The sequence below is a fragment of the Gigantopelta aegis genome, chromosome 12, assembly GCF_016097555.1.
Source record: "Gigantopelta aegis isolate Gae_Host chromosome 12, Gae_host_genome, whole genome shotgun sequence".
In the NCBI taxonomy this organism is placed as follows: domain Eukaryota; kingdom Metazoa; phylum Mollusca; class Gastropoda; order Neomphalida; family Peltospiridae; genus Gigantopelta; species Gigantopelta aegis.
Genome location: NC_054710.1, coordinates 834,661 through 858,819, shown reverse-complemented (window position 1 = coordinate 858,819; position 24,159 = coordinate 834,661). Strand labels below are relative to the sequence as shown.

Genomic DNA, 24,159 nt, shown 5'->3' with positions numbered 1-24,159 from the left:
GCACTGATTTACGGCTGTTAAGGTAATCGTATAACACTGATTTACGGCTTTCTAGGTAATCGTTTAAAACTGACCATCGACCTTTCTCTTCGACTCATAACGTACATAGTTCAGTAATGGACGCAATGGTGGATAACTGTAGAAATAGATAGAATGATGAATAACTGGACAGATAGACAGAATGATGGATAACTGGATGGATGGACGGAATGGTGGATAACTGGACAGATAGGCAGAATGATGAATAAATGGATAGATGGACGGAATGATGGATAACTGGATGGAAGGACGGAATGATGGATAACTGGACAGATAGACAGAATGATGGATAACTGGATGGATGGACGGAATGGTGGATACGTGGATGGATGGACAGAATGATGGATAACTGGATGGATGGACGGAATTGTGGATAACTGGATGGATAGACAGAATGATGGATAACTGGATGGATGGACGGAATGGTGGATAACTGGACAGATAGACAGAATGATGGATAACTGGATATATAGACAGGATGATGGATAACTGGATGGATAGACAGAATGATGGATAACATGATGGATGGACGGAATGATGGATAACTGGACAGATAGACAGAATGATGGATAACTGGATGGATGGACAGAATGGTGGATAACTGGACAGATAGACAGAATGATGGATAACTGGATAGATAGACAAAATGATGGATAACTGGACAGATAGACAGAATGATGGATAACTGGATGGGTAGACAAAATGATGGATAACTGGATGGATAGACAGAATGATGTATAACTGGATGAAAGGACGGAATGATGGATAACTGGACAGATAGACAAGTGTAGGGATAGACAGACTGATAAGTGGTGGGATAGACAGAATGATGGATAACGGGATGGATAGATAGAATGATGGATAAGTGTATGTTTAGACAGAATGATGGATAACGGGATGGATAGACAGAATGATGGATAACGGGATGGATAGACATAATGATTGATAAGTGGATGGATAAACATAATGATTGATAAGTGGTGAGATAGACAGAATGATAGATACCGGGATGGATAGACACAATGATAGATAAGTTGATGGAGAGACAGAATGATTGATAAGTGGATGGATAGACATAATGATTGATAAGTGTAGGGATAGACAGAATGATGAATAAGTGGATGGATAGAGAGAATGATGGATAAGTGGATGAATAGACAAAATGAGGGATACGTGGAGGGATAGACAGAATGATGAATAAGTGGAGGGATAGACACATTGATGGGTAAATGGAGGGATAGACAGAATGATGGATAAGTGGATGGATTGACAGAATAATAGATAAGTGGAGGGATAGACAGATTGATTATGGATGGATAGATGGATGGAGAGAATGATGGGTGGATCTATGCAATGATGGATGGATGGAGAGATGGATGGATAGGTTGGTGGATGGATAGATAGGTGGGTGGATGGATAGTTGGGTGTATGGATGGGAAGTATGTTTGATGAATCAGAATAATGGATGGACAGAAGGAAGGCTGGCTGGCTGGATGGATGGATGGATGGGTAGACGAATACATTAGTAAATGGATGGCAAATATCCATGTAATAATATATATTATTAGACACATCTCAGTACACTTTCAGAGACGGACTGTGTAGATACGGAAGGTTCGCCGAGGTGCCACAGTTCGACGGAGAGCTACAACGACGGCATCAAACAGTGTTCCTGTCGTGGAGATCGGTGGACGTGTGAGCCAGCCATGATCGTCGACCCGCCAGAAGTGATGTGTCGTAAGTAGGAAATGATCGTTGACCAGCCAGAAGTGATGTGTCGTAAGTACGAAATGATCATTGACCTGCCAGAAATGATGTGTCGTAAGTACGAAATGATCGTTGACCTGCCAGAAGTGATGTGTAGTAAGTACGAAATAATTATTGACCTAATATTATGTGTCGTTAATTCGAAAGTATGACTGACCCGTCAGAAGTCATGTGCTGTAAATATGAAATTATTATTGACGTGGAGTGACATGTCGTAAGTATGAAATTAAATCACATAAACTGACCTCAAATGAAGTTAAAACTAAAAATGATACTAAATTAAACAGGCGCTTATTCTCTTCGTGTTGCTAAATGAATAGGTAATTAATGTAATATAAATATAATAATACGGAATCGATACATGATCAAACCAGGAATCGTTACATGATCAAACCAGGAATCGATACATGATCAAACCAGGAATCGATACACAACCAAGGGAATAGTGTCAGTAGAAGTATTACGATGCATCGATACCTAGACAAAATTAAATAGCGGAACTTTGGAGGCCGATAAACATCTTGTTTTGTTGCGTGTTTTAGCGTGTTGGGACGCCATCAACAAGATATTAAAACTGTAGCTATGTTTGTATATTGCGTGTTTCAGCGTGTTGGGACGCCATCAACAAGATATTAAAACTGGAGCTATGTTTGTATATTGCGTGTTTCAGCGTGTTGGGACGCCATCAACAAGATATTAAAACAGTAGCTATGTTTGTATTGAGTTTGTTTCAGCGTGTTGGGATGTCGACAAAATATTAAAATTTGTGTTATATTTGTATATGTTAAGATATGATGAGGCGACATTGTAAGTTTATTAAGCCTATAGGTACGTTTGTATTTTGCGTATTTTAGCGTGTATTAACAAGATATTAAAACTGTTGCTATGTTTGTATGTTGCGTGTTCCTGCATGTTGTGATGACATCAACAATATATTAAAACTGTATCTATGTTTGTATTGTGTTTGTTTCAGCGTGTTGGGACGCCATCAACAAACATATTAAAACTTTAGCTATGTTTAAAAGAAATATCAAAGTGTTAGTGCACACAAATTAAATATAGAAATCGGAAGGTATAGGAAAATTGACAGGGCCAAAGAAAATGCACTATTTGTAACTATAATGATATAGAAGACGAATACCATGTTATCCTTATTTGCCCAGCTTTGAATGATTTGAGGAATAAGTATATCAAACAATGTTACCACGACGTCCAAGCGTATTTAGGCTCATTGAACTATTAACAACTGAAAACAATAAAGACATCAATAACCTGGGAAAATATTTAGTTTTTGCAAATAAAGTTAGAGACGATTTACTGAAGCTTACTTAAAATATGACATCCACAAACCTGCCGTTTCATTAGCAAGTATATTAATCATATTTCATCTGGTATACATCAATATATACCTATATATTTAGAATTAGAATTATCACTATACCACGATAATGTTTATAGAGCACATATATATGTACATCCCACCACTATTACTAGTATACTATGTTAATTTTACCATTAATTCTTAAATCACTCTCCACCTGTATTTGTATATTTGTATATATACCGTGATTATATATGTATGTATTTATGCTGATAAGTTTGTTTAACTTAAGGCAAATAAAGAACTTGAACTTGAACTTGTTTTAGCGTGTTGGGACGCCGTCAACAAGATATTAAAACTGTAGCGCTGTTTCTATGTTGCGTGTTTCAGCGTGTTGGGACGCCATCAATAAGATATTAAAACTGTATCTATGTTTGTATGTTGCGTGTTTCAGCGTGTTGAGACGACATCAACAAGATATTAAAACTGTAGCTATGTTTCTATGTTGCGTGTTTCAGCGTGTTGGGACGCCATCAACAAGATATTAAAACTTTAGCTATGTTTGTATTTTGCGTGTTTCAGCGTGTTGTGACGCCATCAACAAGATAATAAAACTGTAGCTATGTTTGTATTTTGCGTGTTTCAGCGTGTTGGGACGCCATCAACAAGATAATAAAACTGTAGCTATGTTTGTATTGTCTTTGATTCAGCGTATTGGGACGCCATCAACAAGATAATAAAACTGTAGCTATGTTTGTATTGTCTTTGATTCAGCGTGTTGGGACGCCATCAACAAGATAATAAAACTGTAGCTATGTTTGTATGTTGCGTGTTTCAGCGTGTTGGGACGCCATCAACAAGATATTAAAACTGTAGCTATGTTTGTATGTTGCGTGTTTCAGCGTGTTGGGACGCCATCAACAAGATATGTCACTGTAGTCAGTTTGATTGCCGGGGTCTCAACGGCAAACGCCATCAACAAGATGTAAAAGTAGCTATGTGGTATGTGTGTTTCAGCTGTTGGGACCCACATCAACAATGCCCAAAACTGTAGCTACATTTCCACACGCAGCGTGTTGGGACGCCATCAACAAGATAATTTACGGTTGTCAAGGTTGTAGTCTGTTTGTCTCTGACCTTGGACGCTTTCAATAGATATAAAACTGTAGCTAGGATGGATGGATTGGGGATTGGTGGATGGATAGACGGATGGATGGGGATGCATGTGATGGGGGATCGATGTCATGGATGGAAAACTGGAGTGATGGATGGATCGATGGTTGCACATATGTTTTGAAGATGGATTGATGGTTGTGTGTTTGGATGGATGAATGGATGGCGTGGATGGACGACATCAACAAGATGGATAACTGTAAATATGTCTATATAAGCGTGTTGTGATGTGTTTAAGCGTGTTGGGACGCCATCAACAAGATAATAAAACTGTGTTGATATGTTTCAATCCCCGCCTCGATGTCGCGGTGCTAACGATCAACTATAATAAATTTGGATTGTTTGTATGTTGCGGGACACCGTGTTGACCACCACAACTTTGATAATAGTGGACCCACCTGAATTTAATGTGTTTAAGCGTAAAACTCCATCCATCAAGAAACTGAAATCAGCTAAGGTGATGTCGTGAAGTTATTAAAGCTGTACATCAACACTTATTATGTACTATGATGATGTTATAATACAGATGAAGCGATATTGCACAAGATAATAGCTGTGCTTCTGTTTGTTTGTTGCATGTTGGGATGTTGGGACGCCATCAACAAGATAAAGCTATGTTTGTATAATTATGTATGTACGCCATTAACATTTAGTAATGTTTGTATCTTGTAATATGGTGAGGCGACATTGTGAGTTTATTAAAAATGTAGTTATGATTGTGTTTTGTTTGTTTCAGCGTGTTAGGACGTCAACAAAATATTAAAACTTGTGTTTTGTTTGTATTATGTTAAGATATGATGAGGCGAGATTGTGAGTTTGTTAAGCCTGTAGGTACGTTTGTATTTTGCGGGTTTCAGCGTGTATTAACAAGTTACTAAAACTGAAGCTATGTTTCTATGTTGCGTGTTTCAGCGTGTTGTGACGACATCAACATGATATTCAAACTCTATCTATGTTTGTATTGTGTTTGTAAATTTTTGTTACTTGAATTCAAGCTACAAACATATCTTAGACAACCCATACCATTAAATCACTTAAAAGAAATATCAAAGATCCGAATTAGTGCACACAAATTAAATATAGAAATCGGAAGGTATAGGAAAATTGACAGGGCCGAAAGAAAATGCACTATTTGTAACTATAATGATATAGAAGACGAATACCATTTTATCCTTATTTGCCCAGCTTTGAATGATTTGAGGAATAAGTATATAAAACAATGTTACCACAGACGTCCAAGCGTATTTAGGCTCATTGAACTATTAACAACTGAAAACAATAAAGACATCAATAACCTGGGAAAATTATTTAGTTTTGGCAAATAAAGTTAGATGCTTCTGTACTGAAGCTTACTTAATGTATGACATCCACAAAAAGCTGCCGTTTCATTAGCAAGTATATTAATCATATTTCATCTGGTATTACATCAATATATACCTATATATTTAGAATTCAGAATGTTGGGACGTCAACAACCACGATAAAAACTTTATAGAGCACATGTATATGTACATCCCACCACTATTACTAGTATACTATGTTATTTTTGCGGGTTTCAGCGTTCTTAAATCACTCTCCATGTTTCTATGTATTTGTATATTTGTGATATTCAAATATATACCGTGATTATATATGTATGTATTTATGCTGATAAGTTTGTTTAACTTAAGGCAAATAAAGAACTTGAACTTGAACTTGTTTTAGCGTGTTGGGACGCCGTCAACAAGATATTAAAACTGTAGCGCTGTTTCTATGTTGCGTGTTTCAGCGTGTTGGGACGCCATCAATAAGATATTAAAACTGTATCTATGTTTGTATGTTGCGTGTTTCAGCGTGTTGAGACGACATCAACAAGATATTAAAACTGTAGCTATGTTTCTATGTTGCGTGTTTCAGCGTGTTGGTTTGTTTGTATGTTGCGTGTTTCAGCGTGTTGTGACGCCATCAACAAGATAATAAAACTGTAGCTATGTTTGTATTTTGTTTCTTTCAGCGTATTGGGACGCCATCAACAAGATAATAAAACTGTAGCTATGTTTGTATTGTCTTTGATTCAGCGTATTGGGACGCCATCAACAAGATAATAAAAGTGTAGCTATGTTTGTATTGTCTTTGATTCAGCGTGTTGGGACGCCATCAACGAGATAATACAACTGTAGCTATGTTTCTAGCGTGTTGGGACGCCGTCAATTGTGTAGTGTTTCAGCGTGTTGGGACGACATCAACAAGATATTAAAACTGTAGCTATGTTTGTATTTTGTTTGTTTCAGCGTGTTGGGACGCCATCAACAAGATAATAAAACTGTAGCTTTGTTTGTATGTTGCGTGTTTCAGCGTGTTGTGACGCCATCAACAAGATAATAAAACTGTAGCTATGTTTGTATTTTGTTTGTTTCAGCCTGTTGGGACGACATCAACAAGATAATAAAACTGTAGCTATGTTTGTATTTTGTTTGTTTCAGCGTGTTGGGACGTTGGGACGACATCAACAAGATAATAAAACTGTAGCTATGTTTGTATTTTGTTTGTTTCAGCCTGTTGGGACGACATCAACAAGATAATAAAACTGTAGCTATGTTTGTATTTTGTTTGTTTCAGCGTGTTGGGACGCCATCAACAAGATAATAAAACTGTAGCTATGTTTGTATTGTGTTTGTTTCAGCGTGTTGGGACGACATCAACAATAAAACTGTATATGTAAAACTGTAGCGTGTTGGGACGCCATCAACAAGATAATAAAACTGTAGCTATGTTTGTATTGTTTCAGCGTGTTGGGACGACATCAACAAGATATTAAAACTGTAGCTATGTTTGTATTGTGTTTGTTTCAGCGTGTTGGGACGCCATCAACAAGATATTAAAACTGTAGCTATGTTTGTATGTTGCGTGTTTCAGCGTGTTGGGACGCCATCAACAAGATATTAAAACTGTAGCTATGTTTGTATGTTGCGTGTTTCAGCGTGTTGGGACGACATCAACAAGATATTAAAACTGTAGCTATGTTTGTATTGTGTTTGTTTCAGCGTGTTGGGACGCCATCAACAAGATATTAAAACTGTAGCTATGTTTGTATTGTGGTTGTTTCAGCGTGTTGGGACGCCATCAACAAGATATTAAAACTGTAGCTATGTTTGTATGTTGCGTGTTTCAGCGTGTTGAGACGCCATCAACAAGATAATAAAACTGTAGCTATGTTTGTATGTTGCGTGTTTCAGCGTGTTGGGACGCCATCAACAAGATAATAAAACTGTAGCTATGTTTGTATTGTGTTTGTTTCAGCGTGTTGGGACGCCATCAACAAGATAATAAAACTGTAGCTATGTTTGTATGTTGCGTGTTTCAGCGTGTTGTGACGCCATCAACAATGATATTAAAACTGTAGCTATGTTTGTATTTTGTTTGTTTCAGCGTGTTGTGACGCCATCAACAAGATAATAAAACTGTAGCTTTGTTTGTATGTTGCGTGTTTCAGCGTGTTGGGACGCCATCAACAAGATAATAAAACTGTAGCTATGTTTGTATTGTGTTTGTTTCAGCGTATTGGGACGCCATCAACAAGATAATAAAACTGTAGCTATGTTTGTATTGTCTTTGATTCAGCGTGTTGGGACGCCATCAACAAGATATTAAAACTGTAGCTATGTTTGTATTGTCTTTGATTCAGCGTATTGGGACGCCATCAACAAGATAATAAAACTGTAGCTATGTTTGTATTGTCTTTGATTCAGCGTGTTGGGACGACATCAACAAGATATTAAAACTGTAGCTATGTTTCTATGTTGCGTGTTTCAGCGTGTTGGGACGCCATCAACAAGATATTAAAACTGTATCTATGTTTGTATGTTGCGTGTTCCAGCGTGTTGGGACGCCATCAACAAGCGATGTCACCAGTCAGGCGAGGCCGGGGTCTACAACGGCAAACACTGCAGCTGTGTGCTGAGGAAGTGGATGTGTGTTGAGCTGGACACCCCCACGCCACCAATGCCCACAACTACCACATCTCCACACGCAGACTCCATGCAAATGATTTACGGTTGTCAAGGTAACAGTCTGGTCTCTGACCTATGACACTTTAATAGATATAAGGAGAAGATAGGATGGATGGATTGGGGATTGGTGGATGGATAGACGGATGGATGGGGATGCATGGATGGGGGATCGATGTATGGATGGATGGAGTGATGGATGGATCGATGGTTGCACATATGTTTTGAAGATGGATTGATGGTTGTGTGGATGGATGGATGAATGGATGGATGGATGGATGGAACAGTTGGATATCTGTCAAATATGTCTATATAAATGTGTTTAATAACAATTTCAGAGTCTGACTGTGTTGATATGAGTCAATCCCCGCCTCGATGTCGCGGTGCTAACGAGGGCTATGCCCATTTGGATTCGGGGATGTGCGGGACACCACCGACCACCACACCTTTGATGATAGTGGACCCACCTGAAGTAATGTGTCGTAAGTAAAACTCTAACCATCTAAACTGAAATCATCTAAGGTGATGTCGTGAAGTTATTAAAGCTGTAGTTTGTACTTTTATTACTAGATGATGTTATAATACGATGAAGCGATATTGCACCTTTAATAGCTATGCTTCTGTTTGTTTCAGCATGTTGGGATGTCAGGGATATGTTAAAGCTATAATTATGTATGTATTTTACATTTAGTAAATGATCTTGTAATATGGTGAGGCGACATTGTGAGTTTATTAAAAATGTAGTTATGATTGTGTTTTGTTTGTTTCAGCGTGTTAGGACGTCAACAAAATATTAAAACTTGTGTTTTGTTTGTATTATGTTAAGATATGATGAGGCGAGATTGTGAGTTTGTTAAGCCTGTAGGTACGTTTGTATTTTGCGGGTTTCAGCGTGTATTAACAAGTTACTAAAACTGAAGCTATGTTTCTATGTTGCGTGTTTCAGCGTGTTGTGATTGATGGATGGATGGATGGATGGATGGATGGATGGATGGATGGATGGATGGATGGATGTAGATGGATGGATGGATGGATGGATGGAGGGATGGATGGGATGGATGGATGGATGGATGGATGGATGGATGGATGGATGGATGGATGATGGATGAATGGATGATGGATGGATGGATGGATGATGGATGGATGATGGATGGATGGATGGATGGATGGATGGATGGATGTGTGGATGGATGGATGGATGGATGGATATGTAGGATGGATGGATGGATGGATGGATGGATGGATGGATGGATGGATGGATGGATGGATGAATGGATGGATGAATGTGTGGATTGGATGGATGGATGGATGGATGGATGGATGTGTGGATGGATGGATGGATGGATGGATGTATGGATGGATGGATGGATGGATGGATGGATGGATGGATGGATGGATGGATGGATGGATGGATGGATGGATGGATGGATGGATGGATGGATGGATGAATATGTGGATGGATGGATGGATGGATGGATGAATGGATGGATGGATGGATGGATGGATGGATGGATGGATGGATGTGGATGGATGGATGGATGGATGGATGGATGGATGGATGGATGGATGGATGGATGGATGGATGGATGGATGGATGGATGGATATGTAGATGGATGGAAGGATGGATGGATGATGTATGTAGATGGATGTATGGATGTATGGATATGTAGATGGATGGATGGATGGATGGATGTATGGATATGTAGATGGATGGATGGATGGATATGTAGATGGATGGAAGGATGGATGGATGGATGGATATGTATGTAGATGGATAGATGGATGTATGGATATGTAGATGGATGGATGGATGGATGGATGTATGGATATGTAGATGGATGGATGTATGGATATGTAGATGGATGGATGGATGGATATGTAGATGGATGGAAGGATGGATGGATATGTATGTAGATGGATGGATGGATGTATGGATGTATGGATGTATGGATGGATGGATGGATGGATGGATGGATGGATGGATATATGGATATGTAGATGGATTGATGGATATGTAAATGGATGAATGGATATGTAGATGGATGGATGGATGGATATGTAGATGGATGGATGGATGGAAGAATATGTAGATGGATGGGTGGATGGATGGATGGACGGATGGATGGATGGATGGATGGACGATTGGATGGAAGGATGAGGGATGGATGGTTGCACATATACTTTTAATATTGATTGATGGATATGTGGATGGATGGATATGTGAATGGATGGTTGGATGGAACAGTTGGATGTCTGTGAAATGTCTCTATATAAATGTGTTTAAATACAATTTCAGAGTCTGACTGTGTTGATATGAGTCAATCCCCGCCTCGATGTCGCGGTGCTAACGAGGGCTATGCCCATTTGGATTCGGGGATGTGCGGGACACCACCAACCACGACACCTATGATGATAGTGGACCCGCCTGAAGTAATGTGTCGTAAGTGAAACTATAACCATCTAAGCTGAAATCATCTAAACTGAACTGGATATCAAGATTAATATGTGTATGGGGGACGGGAGGGGGGGATGGGGTACTGTTTATTTCGTTGTGTTGGACCAGATCAGTCGATGTGTCACACGAGAACATGACGATAGTGATAAACGCCACATAGCCGTGTTGGTATTAGTCCGGGATCCAAGGGCTTGAAATTTTGATGGACCTGACTCCGCACAACATACTTTTGCTTTGCTATTTATTTGTTAGAACAGACCTTCAGAGTGAACAATTGGGTGGTCTGCTTTGCTGGAAACATTGCAAACAAAAAAATGACCATATGTTCAGGTATACTGCTTTTTGTTGAATCGCGGGCTCTACAGAATCTGGGCATTTGTGATTTCATCAATTGGTTTAGCAATTAACCACATTTACTTTTAATTACTTTCCCTGTTGGACAAGCAGAAGTACAGACAGCAAACAGGCACGAAAACTGAAGTATATCGATATTTTATTTTAAGTTTACTTTTGAAATTAATGTGTTTTATACCCGAACCTAAATTGGTTAAAAGTACACTATTTGTATGTACACTAAAACAACTGTAGTTTTAGTATTTTATAACTATCAAACCCTAAACATATGGCAAACTGTCATATGTATATGCCTGTTAATATTTACATGCTGGTGAGTAATGTCAGTGAAACTGTAAAATTACAGGTCCATCATTTCATTGAAGCAGATAAAAGCTGTAAAAATTAAAACCGTAATAGAAGGCAGATCAGTAATGAACTTCACACCAAGACACTGTCTATTAATACAGCATATAATTTGTGTTTTATTTAAATAAATATTAGATGGTTATTTAGATTTTAAAATATGAATAATAATAAACATCATCAAATCTATGGAAAAGCAAATGAAGTTTGTACCACCTTATCTTGGAGGTAGTATGTAAACACCTTGCAGAAATGTGTAGACTGCTACATTTATAGGAATAATTGATGAAACGGTTCCTTTTTTATCATTTGCTTTATAAGATACATTCAACTGTGCGAATGTCAGCTATTTTTTAAATTGATATGATATCCTTATGCTTCCATACTTGAAAATATAAATAACGTGAAACAATAGAGTTGCCATTTTTCATTCAGTGGGCTGTCATCGGCCAATTCTCGGGATCTCTCTTGACCTTGTTAGTCCATTTACGAATTTAGAAATTATTTTTAATTAATTAATACTAATACATTTGTCATTCAATTTTAATATTAATGCTGCAACCATAAACTGGTATACCGCGATATTTCAACTCGATACGAATCGCGCTACAGTTTTGCATATCGCGATTTTTATACGTTGTTGTTTCCAAGTTGTAATAAGTTTTACCAGAAGTAAGCTGATATCTTTGAATAAGCCTCTAATTTTCTAGTGAATTTAAGAAAATAACATCCCCTCCCCAGTAAAAATAAATAACTACATGTACTGTCAATTATTGTCATAAATGTGTGTGTGAGAGAAAACAAAATCTGCACGTTTGTTCTATGCCTTATAGAAGTAGTTTGGTGCATCACAGTTCAGTAGAAAATATGAGAATCAAATAAACTAAAGTGTGCCTCTCAAGAAAAGCGGCAAGACTTTGGTATCAAATTAACACATTATTATTTCTTATCATGGGTTTAAGCGTTGTTCTTGTTTTCGGTTACTGCACTTCTTTTAATTAAAAAAGGTAGATGGTCTACCCTTGCCCATAGTCACATATTGAATAGCTTCTGTTTTAACATACTAAAGATTTACACAATTCCACAATACTTTATTGTGTAGAAGCTGCCATCCCTGCTAATATTATTTTAGTAACATCTGTTTTTATTCCAAAATATAGGAATTTAGAAATATTATTTGAAATGTGGAAACTGGTACAGTGAAGTTTACTTACTGCTTATGAAAACTATCCAGCAAGTTTATCATTTCTGTCAATAGTTAATTATTCACTGCTAACTAATTTCCTTAGATCACCAGTGCAAAGACAAGCAATCACACATTTCACATTAGCCTTTGTTTATGTACAGCCTCGCAGGTCTTAGCTTATATTTTGCATCGACAGTACTTGGGACATCTTGCAGTGATCAGACTCCTTCAGCATCACTGTTGGACATCTCATTAAAATACAGTTTTGGTAGAAGAATGTAAAGCAAATTTTCCTTGGTAATAAAATAATACATCGAGGTTGTCATCAGTCATCTCGTCCATACATACATTTGAACAGGTGTCTTTTAACCAACAAAACATTTCACGAACAAGATTTAAGGGTACATTGCCAGTGTTTTCAACATTCTTTCCTCACGTGTAGGAACAGGTCATAGGATCACACCCAGTTAGAATGTATTGACAAGAGATGGCAACCATGTTATACTTTGCTTCATTCTGCCATATCTACGGTCTAGCTATGGCTCAGATTGTAGACATAGTAATCACAGTTTGCATAATAGTATGACGGCTATAGCCAGCATATTGGAGTAGGGTATATAATTATGTGAATCACCGTTGAGCTGGAGTAGGCGAATACTCTGAGCTGGCTTGAGGTAGGGTCCGTGTCTAACACAATCGGCAGAACGCATGCTTGTGATGATTTGATTGTATGTTTGGTGCCAGTCAGTGGACCCATTCTCTGCTTGGGTTTCCCGTACGAATCAGTGGCTTACGAATGGTATATCAAACACCATGGTTAGTGCTGCCTTGTCTGGGAGAGTGCATATTATGAAATATCCTTTGCTGCTAAAGGAAAATACAGCGGGTTTCCATCAGGATTAAAATTATATCAGAATTATTAAATATTTGACATTAGCCAATAATCAATTAATCAATGTTCCAATAGTGGCGGTTCGATGTGTAGACATGAGTATTAGCTAGCATCGCAGGACGAGAGAGGGACTGCATTGTAAAAAGACCAGCTACTGGTGCAACTGGCTGTCGTCTCCCTGTGCTGATACACCCAATAGCTGATGTATATTTTTGAGCTGGGGTGTCGTTAAACATCCATCCATTCATTCATTCATTCATTCATTCCTCCTAGGGCATCTCTTAGGCTGTGGACTCTCTCTCCATAAACTAATAAAAATACCGTGGCTGTGGATTCATTTTGAATTACACAAAATATCTTATCAAACGAGTATTAACCTCCCTAAGGCCACATTGTAGCTGGACTTTCTTGAAATATATAATCAAACTGGATGAATTCAAATACCAAGTTTAATTTACTCAAAGAATGCATTTCATGCTTGCATTTTCCTTTTGTTTTATGGCTTGATGCCTGTACTTCTGGTTTACAGGCAATTTACAGGCAATGTTTTATTTGTGGCCACATAATGCAGGTACATGTATACTGATTTGGGATTAATTTGAGGATGTCATAGGCGTACGGGTTCCCATTTTTTTATGGGGGGGGGGGGGGGGCAGGCTGGCTTTTGCCCAAATTAAGAAAATGCCCGAATCTGGATAACAACATTTATTCATCTTAGCATTACTACAAAACAGCTATATAGGGTTGTAAACAAATCACTACACATTTTTACATGGATTACAACTAGTTATGAGGGTAGAATGATGGAAATACATGGTAAAAGGTCTCAGAATAGCACTTATCAATAAAGAATTCAGTGAAATTAAATGTCTACCATAACTTTATTCAACATTCAGTGTAGCTGATGGTTTCAGCCACTGATGTTTTTCTCAATGTACATGTATGTGAAGAAACAAACCTTACCAAAAATACCATCAATTAATATTTTATTTAATAAATTTGATTTTTTTGTTAACAGTCATTGAGATGAAGTTTCATAGATGAAACTGTAAACACAGTGTCAATAATATAAGACTTATAGTTTGTGAGAAATGGGGCTAAACGCAAAACATTAAAGTTGAGCTAAATATAAAAGATGATGCCATTAACACAGATACCGCCGCCATTGTAAAGGTAATACATGTACCTATGTCTCGTCTTTTTACTTCGTAAAGGCAATACAAATCATCCAGGGGGAACAGACCAATCAAGTAAGACAGGTGGCTCTTGAATATGGTTGGCGACACGTTTAGGTTTGACTGTACTTCCATTTCTCATTGCATAGCCATTGTTTCTTCTGATGTTTAAACATTACTTTTGTCTTCGTAGATCCAAAGTAGAAAGGGGAACACACACGGTTGGTAAACATATCCATACACATATACTCACACCAATACAGATTTGCGTTTAGTTCAGGTAGGAAGTGATCCTTCAAGCTTAGATAGTTTCCATTGGTATGGAATTGATCAGTATCATTAATAACAGTTTAGTATTGGGAGGCGTGGGGGGGGGGGGGGGGGGGAGGGGTAGATTGACAATGGGCGGCCCACATGATTGTCCACAATCTTCCTGGTACATGTATTTATAACACGTCTATGAATCCATGCATCAGAACGCATAGCATCTGTTGAACAGATTGTTTATGTGTATGTGTCCGCTTCAGCGTGATGTTGTAATATGATGCGACGATATTTCACATTTAATATTTGTATATGTGTGTCTTTCAGCATGTTGTTATATGTTGAAGCGATATTGCGTCTTTGATATTTGTGTTTTTTTCTTTCTCAGCATGATGCTTTAATATATTGATGCGATATTTTACCTTTAATATTCATGTGTATGTGTGTGTTTCATCGTGTTGTTGTAATATGCTGAGGCGATATTGCGCCTTTAATATGTCTGTATGTGTGTTTCAGAGTGTTGTAATATGTTTAGACGATATTTTACCTTAAATATTTATGTTAAATTTGTGTGTTTCATCAGGGCGCGGGCGGTGTGGGATCGATCCCCATAGGTGGGCCCATTGGGCTATTTCTCGTTCCAGCCAGTGCACCGCGACTGGTGTTTCAAAGGTCGCGGTGTGTACTACCCTATCTGTTGGATGGTGCATATAAAAGATCCTTTGCTGCTAATAAAAAGAGTAGCCCGTGAAGTGGCGACAGCGGGTTTCCTCTCTCGATATCTATGTGATCCGTAACCCTATGTCCGACGCCATATAACCGTAAATAAAATGTGCTGAGTGCGTCGTTAAATAAAACATTTGCATTTCCACGTTTCATCGTGTTGTTGTAATATGTTGAGGCGATATTGCGCCTTTAATATGTCTGTATGTGTGTTTCATCGTGTTGTTGTAATATGTTGAGGCGATATTGCGCCTTTAATATTTGTGTATGTGTGTTTCAGAGTGTTGGGACGACGTCAAGAAGCGATGTTACGAGTCACGCCAGGCCGGGGTCTATGACGGAAAGTACTGCAGCTGTCGCTCAGGGAAATGGTTTTGTTCTGAACTCGACACCACCACGCCGCCTGTGATGACAACGACCACACCGCCATATCCACACGATACCATACAAGTGATCTACGGTTGTCAAGGTAACAATCTCATCACTGACCTCTGACCCCTGACGTGGCAGTCGGTCTAGTGACACGACTGGATGCGGGGTGCAGCCCAGTGGTAAAGCGCTCGCTTGATGCACAGTAGGTCTAGGATCGATCCTCGTCGGTGAGCCCATTGGGCTATTCCTCGTTTCAGTCGGTGCATTACAACTGGTATATCAAATGCCTTGGTATGTGCTACCCTGTCTGTGGGATGGTGCATACAAAAAACCTTTGTTACTAGTAAAGTTTGTTTTATTTAATGACGCCACTAGAGCACATTGATTTTGTTTTATCTTATCATCGGCTATTGGACGTCAAACATATGGTCATTCTGACACTGTTTATTAGAGGAAACCCGCTGTCGCCACATAGGCTACTCTTTTACGACAGGCAACAAGGGATCTTTGATTTGCGCTTCCCACAGGCATGATAGCACAAACCATGGCCTTTGTTGAACCAGTTATGGATCACTGGTCGGTGCAAGTGATTTGCACCTACCCATTGAGCCTTGCGGAGCACTCACTCAGGGTTTGGAGTTGGTATCTGGATTAAAAATCCCATGCCTCGACTGGGATCCGAACCCAGTACATACCAACCTGTAGACCGATGGCTTAACCACGACGCCACCGAGGCCGGTCCCTTGCTACTAATGCAAAAGTGTAGCGGGTTTCCTCTAGTAAGACTAAATGTCAAAAGTACAAACATTTTGACATCCAGTAGTTGATGATCAATATATCAATGTGCTCTACTGGTGTCGTTACACAAAGCAAACTTGATTTCCTCTCTAAGACTATATGTCAAAATTACTCGCTCAAGCCAGTGCACGACGACTGTTGTATCAAAAGCCGTGGTATGTACTATCCTGTCTGTGGGGTAGTGCATATAAAATATCCCTTGCTACTAATAGAACAATGTAGCGGGTTTCCTCTTGTAACACTATATTTTGTCAACTGTACCAACTGTTTGACATCCAACAGCTGATGATTAATAAAGCAATGTGCTCTACTGGTGTCGTTAAACAAAACATACTTTCTTTATACCTTTACAATTAAATAATTTCAGCGTCTGACTGTGTTGACACGCGCACCTCACGGTCTCGATGTCACAAACGTAACGACGTCTACGACGACGGCACAGAAAACTGTTCCTGTCAGGGCGACCTGTGGAAGTGCCGACCCGCCACCACCACATCACCCACCACACCACCCACCACCACACCACCCACCACACAAGGAGCCTGTAAGTATGCAGGGCCGTATCTAGCGGGGGAGGGGGCAGTTGACCCCCGCTCCCAAATAGTACAATCCGGTAAAATAATTAAAATTTAGTGGTTACACACACACACACACACACGCACGGACACACACACACACACACACACACACACATACATACATACACAAACTTTCTGTCTCTTGTTCACTTCTTTTCAACTCTTGCTCTCTGAAAAAAATATCTTAATATCGTTTATATATATATCTACAGCGCTCAAAGTTCTCGACCAACTGGTCGCATATTTGACTGGATTTTTCACGCGTGCGACCAAAAATTACTACCAAGTCGCACGAGTGCGACCAAACAAAATAACTAGTTTTGCTGGTTGGAGTGGCCACTGCATTGACGCATACTATGGAATTCGTAGTCTTAAGTTATAGCCAAGTGACCCAACGTTTTGTTAATCTGCACGTGATTCACAACAGAATCATAATGCTTGGTCTGGTGACGTCATCAGTTCTGAGAAAAATACTGGCCTACTGAAAAGCTTTCGCTGAACATACAGTAAGTTTAAAATTTGAGATGTACACCCTTTGGCCGATTTACTGCGATATCTTAATATCGTTTATATATATATATATATATATATATATATATATATATATATATATATATATATATATATGCATGTACTTGCAGCATACATGTGCATCATATGTATATGAGCGTGTCGTACATGTGCGTACATGTGTATATGAGCGTGTCTGTGTGTGTGCGTACATGTGTGTGTGAGCGTGTCTGTGTTTGTGCGTACATGTGTGTGTGGGCGTGTCTGTGTTTGTGCGTACATGTGTGTGTGAGCGTGTCTGTGTTTGTGCGTGCATGTGTGTGTGTGAGCGTGTCTGTGTTTGTGCGTACATGTCTATATGAGCGTGTCTGTGTACATATGTGTGTGAGCGTGTCTGTGTTAGTGCGTACATGTGTATATGAGCGTGTCTGTGTTTGTGCGTACATGTGTGTGTGAGCGTGTCTGTGTTTGTGCGTACATGTGTGTGTGAGCGTGTGTGTTTGTGCGTACATGTGTGTGCGTGAGCGTGTCTGTGAGCGTGCGTACATGTGTGTGAGCGTGTCTGTGTGTGTGCGTACATGTGTGTGTGAGCGTGTCTGTGTTTGTGCGTACATGTGTGTGTGAGCGTGTGCGTACATGTGTTTGTGAGCGTGTCTGTGTTTGTGCATACATGTGTGTGTGAGCGTGTCTGTGTTTGTGCGTACATGTGTGTGTGTGAGCGTGGCTGTGACATGTACATGTGTGTGTGAGCGTGTCTGTGTTTGTGCGTACATGTGTGTGTGTGAGCGTGTCTGTGTTTGTGCGTACATGTGTGTGTGAGCGTGTCTGTGTTTGTGCGTACATGTGTGTGAGCGTGTCTGAGTTTGTGTACATGTGTGGGTGAGCGTACATGTGTGTGTGTGAGTGTGTCTGTGTTTGTGCGTACATGTGTGTGTGAGCGTGTCTGTGTTTGTGCATACATGTGTGAGTGAGCGTGTCTGTGTTTGTGCGTACATGTGTATATGAGCGTGTCTGTGCTTGTGCGTACATGTGCATATGAGTGTGTCTGTGTTTGTGCGTACATGTGTGTGTGAGCGTGTCTGTGTTTGTGCGTACATGTGTATATGAGCATGTCTGTGTTTGTGCGTACATGTGTTTGTGGGTACATGTGCGTACTGTGTGTGTGAGCGTGTCTGTGTTTGTGCGTACATGTGTGTGAGCGTGTCATGTGTGGGTGCGTACATGTGTGTGTGAGTGTGTCTGTACATGTGTGTGTGAGCGTGTCTGTGTTTGTGCGTACATGTGTGTGTGAGCGTGTCTGTGTTTGTGCGTACACATGTGTGTGAGCGTGTCTGTGTTTGTGCGTACATGTGTGTGTGAGCGTGTCTGTGTTTGTGCGTACATGTGAGCGTGTCTGTGTTTGTGCGTACATGTGTTTGTGCGTTTGTGCGTACATGTGTGTGTGAGCGTGTCTGTGTTTGTGCGTACATGTGTATATGAGCGTGTCTGTGTTTGTGCGTACATGTGTGTGTGTGTGCGTGTACATGTGTTTGTGCGTGTCTGTGTTTGTGCCTACAGTGTATATGAGCGTGTCTGTGTTTGTGCGTACATGTGTACAGAGTGTGTCTGTGAGCATGTGTATATGAGCGTGTCTGTGTTTGTGCGTACATGTGTGTGTGAGTGTGTCTGTGTTTGTGCGTACATGTGTTTGTGAGCGTGTCTGTGTTTGTGCGTACATGTGTATATGAGCGTGTCTGTGTTTGTGCGTACATGTGTGTGTGTGAGCGTGTCTGTGTTTGTGCGTACATGTGTGTGTGAGCGTGTCTGTGTTTGTGCGTACATGTGTGTGAGCGTGTCTGTGTTGTGTGTGAGCGTGTCTGTGTTTGTGCGTACATGTGTGTGTGTGAGCGTGTCTGTGTGTGCGTACATGTGTGTGTGAGCGTGTCTGTGTTTGTGCGTACATGTGTGTGTGAGCGTGTCTGTGTTTGTGCGTACATGTGTATATGAGCGTGTCTGTGTTTGTGCGTACATGTGTGTGTGTGAGCGTGTCTGTGTTTGTGCGTACATGTGTATATGAGCGTGTCTGTGTTTGTGCGTACATGTGTGTGTGTCTGTGTTTGTGCGTACATGTGTGTGAGCGTGTCTGTGTTTGTGCGTACAGGTGTATATGAGCGTGTCTGTGTTTGTGCGTACATGTGTGTGTGAGCGTGTCTGTGTTTGTGCGTACATGTGTATGTGAGCGTGTCTGTGTTTGTGCGTACATGTGTATATGAGCGTGTCTGTGTTTGTGCGTACATGTGTGTGTGTCTGTGTTTGTGCGTACATGTGTGTGAGCGTGTCTGTGTTTGTGCCTACAGGTGTATATGAGCGTGTATGTGTGGGTGCGTACATGTGTGTGTGTGTGTGTTTGTGCGTACATGTGTATATGAGCGTGTCTGTGTTTGTGCGTACATCTGTGTGTGAGTGTGTCTGTGTTTGTGCGTACATGTGTGTGTGAGCGTGTCTGTGTTTGTGCGTACATGTGTGTGTGAGCGTGTCTGTGTTTGTGCGTACATGTGTGTATGAGCGTGTCTGTGTTTGTGCGTACATGTGCATATGAGCGTGTCTGTGTTTGTGCGTACATGTGTGTGTGAGCGTGTCTGTGTGCGTACATGTGTGTGTCTGTGACATGTGTGTGTCTGTGTTTGTGCGTACATGTGTGTGAGCGTGTCTGTGTTTGTGCCTACAGGTGTATATGAGCGTGTATGTGTGGGTGCGTACATGTGTGTGTGAGTGTGTCTGTACATGTGTATATGAGCGTGTCTGTGTTTGTGCGTACATCTGTGTGTGTACATGTGTGTGCGTACACATGAGCGTGTCTGTGTTTGTGCGTACATGTGTATATGAGCGTGTCTGTGTTTGTGCGTACATGTGTGTGTGTGAGCGTGTCTGTGTTTGTGCGTACATGTGTGTGTGTGCGTGTCTGTGTTTGTGCGTACATGTGTATATGAGCGTGTCTGTGTTTGTGCGTACATGTGTGTGTGTGTTGGTGTGTACATGTGTGTGTGTGAGCGTGTCTGTGTGTGCGTACATGTGTATATGAGTGTCTGTGTTTGTGTGTACATGTGTGTGTGTGAGCGTGTCTGTGTTTGTGCGTACATGTGTGTGTGTCTGCGTGTCTGTGTGTCTGTGTTTGAGCGTACATGTGTGTGTGAGCGTGTCTGTGTTTGTACGTACAGATGTGTGTGAGCGTGTCTGTGTTTGTGCGTACATGTGTGTGTGAACGTGTGTGTGTTTGTGCGTACATGTGTGTGTGTGTGAGTGTGTCTGTGTTTGTGCGTACATGTGTGTGTGAGCGTGTCTGTGTTTGTGCGTACATGTGTGTGTGAGCGTGTCTGTGTTTGTGCGTACATGTGTGTGTGAGCGTGTGTGAGCGTGCGTACATGTGTGTGTGAGCGTGTCTGTGTTTGTGCGTACATGTGTGTGTGTGAGCGTGTCTGTGTTTGTGCGTACATGTGTGTGTGAGCGTGTCTGTGTTTGTGCGTACATGTGTGTGTGTGAGCGTGTCTGTGTGTATGTGAGCGTACATGTGTGTGTGTCTGTGTTTGTGTGTAGCATGTGTATATGTGCGTGTCTGTGTGTGTGCGTGTGTATGAGCGTGTCTGTGTGTGAGCGTGTCTGTGTTTGTGCGTACATGTGTATATGAGCGTGTCTGTGTTTGTGCGTACATATGTGTGTGTGAGCGTGTCTGTGTTTGTGCGTACATGTGTGTGTGTGAGCGTGTCTGTGTTTGTGCGTACATGTGTATGTGTGTGAGCGTGTCTGTGTTTGTGCGTACATGTGTGTGTGTGTGAGCGTGTCTGTGTTTGTGCGTACATGTGTATGTGTGTGAGCGTGTCTGTGTTTGTGCGTACATGTGTGTGTGTGAGCGTGTCTGTGTTTGTGCGTACATGTGTGTGTGTGTACCCATGGGATTATATTGTATATATGAGCGTGTCTGTGTTTGTGCGTACCCATGGGATTATATTGTATATAATACTATCTATGTAAACCATTTTTCTCTTGATGTACATGTTACTTTGTTTGCGTACTAAAGTACTAATCAAAATTATACCCAGGTGATTTTTCAGTCTTATATATAACCATAAAAAATGTGTCAGTATTATCATGTCCTGTTATGGTATTCAAACAACTGGTAGAAATTTTTAAAATAAATGACCTGTTATAGATAGAAATATGAGATTTATTTACAATTTTACTGCAAAACGTATGTAATTTGGAACAGACTATAATACCCAGGTTTATATTGATTACACTTGATAGGTGAAATCACAAGTACTAAGCTAAGCAGAGAGGTGATCTCAGGTGTGCTCAATATACATAAATATATTAAAATAAGTCTCCACAACCCCGACACTGTCATTACACGTGTATGGGGGAGGGTGTGTAGCTCAGTGCAGGCTTTGACAGATACGAAATAAAAACAGAATATGCTTAATATTTTAAAAGTATTTAATACTTAAATATTTAATACATATGTATTTGTTATTTATTTATGTATTTAATATTTCAATTAATATATATTTATTTTCTTAATATTATTTATTTATTAATTAATAGTTTCTTTATTATATTTTATTTATTTGTTTATTTAGTAATATATGTATTTATTTATTTTACATTTATGTATTAATTGCTTACTTTGTTTGTTTTGTATAATTAACTATTTATTTAATTATTTATTTGTTTTACGTTTTAATATTAATTTAGTATGTATTTATTTATTTATGTATTTACTTACTTCATTATTATTTATTCATTACTTCAGACCGGCCTCGGTGGCGTCGTGGCAGGCCATCGGTCTACAGCTGGTAGGTACTGGGTACGGATCCCAGTCGAGGCATGGGATTTTTAATCCAGATACCGACTGAGTGAGTGCTCCGCAAGGCTCAATGGGTAGGTGTAAACCACTTGCACCGACCAGTGATCCATAACTGCTTCAACAGAGGCCATGGTTTGTGCTATCCTGCCTGTGGGAAGCGCAAATAAAAGATCCCTTGCTGCTAATCGGAAGAGTAGCCCATGTAGTGGCGACAGCGGGTTTCCTCTTCATTACTTCATTATTTATTTATTTATTTATTTCTAATATTTATTATTAGTATTATTTATTTATTATTTTATTATAACTTGTGAATTCAGGTTGTCGTAAAAGTAATGGTACCTGTGCCAGAGACGGAGAGAAGATGGAGAACGACCCGCTATGTTTCTGTATGGGCAGTCAGTGGGTGTGTGCCTAACGCCGGAACCTGAACGGAATTGACGTCACGACTGACACAAGTTAAAGGCGCATGTCTACGGCAGCGTAAATTGTTTTACTAACTGTGTCAAAGGCACATATTTCTGTATAAATTACACTCATATCAGAAAAACACCGCAAAAGAAAATAATAATTTAAAAAAATAACAATAATAAATAAAATAAATAAATACATGTAATTAAATAAATAAATTAAAAATTGGTTGATCTATTTGTTTGTAAAATATACATAGAAATTATAATATTTACAAATAAGAATATGATGTGAAAAGAATTAATGATATTTACAAATAAGAATATGATGTGAACAGATAATCAATGATATTTACAAATAAGAATATGATGTGAATAGATAATCAATGATATTTACAAATAAGAATATGATGTGAACAGATAATCAATGATATTTACAAATAAGAATATGATGTGAACAGATAATCAATGATATTTACAAATAAGAATATGATGTGAACAGATAATCAATGATATTTACAAATAAGAATATGATGTGAATAGATAATCAATGATATTTACAAATAAGAATATGATGTGAAAAGATAATTAAACATGTGTCAATGGTTTTATTCGTTGTGTTGTTGTTTTGGATGCTGGTGCACTGACTAGAGTAAGAACTAACCCAGTGGACCCACCGACCGCGCACCAGTCGAGCGCTTTACCATTGATCTACGCCCCGCCCTTTGCGAACCATGGGGCAACATCCTCAACACGCTTTTAGGGAGTATATTTAAGTTACTGTCTGTGTAGCAGTGAAGTACACATTTAGAAGTTCGCTAGATTCTAGTAACCAACTACAGGTAAGTTAAGAAACTGTTATGTATTTGGACGGTCTCTATTTAAAGCAGGATTGTAATTGTTTTCATGCCAAATGTTCGAACATCGCCTTGTTATGTCACCTTTCAATGCCGGCTTGCTGGCATTCCTTTCC

The 24,159-nt window shown here is 39.6% G+C and overlaps 1 protein-coding gene across 1 annotated transcript in view; it reads left to right on the top strand.

The window, feature by feature from the left end:
- The window catches only part of LOC121386535, a 54,840-nt gene extending 31,047 nt beyond the window's left edge, over nt 1–23,793 (top strand). The window contains exons 6-11 of the mRNA XM_041517472.1: nt 1,608–1,776; nt 8,157–8,342; nt 8,625–8,768; nt 15,962–16,150; nt 17,219–17,395; nt 23,097–23,793. Coding sequence (XP_041373406.1) covers nt 1,608–1,776; nt 8,157–8,342; nt 8,625–8,768; nt 15,962–16,150; nt 17,219–17,395; nt 23,097–23,194 — 963 coding nt within the window. The 3' untranslated portion in view covers nt 23,195–23,793. The remainder of the gene's footprint in view (nt 1–1,607; nt 1,777–8,156; nt 8,343–8,624; nt 8,769–15,961; nt 16,151–17,218; nt 17,396–23,096) is intronic.
- The last annotated feature ends 366 nt before the right edge of the window (nt 23,794–24,159 follow it).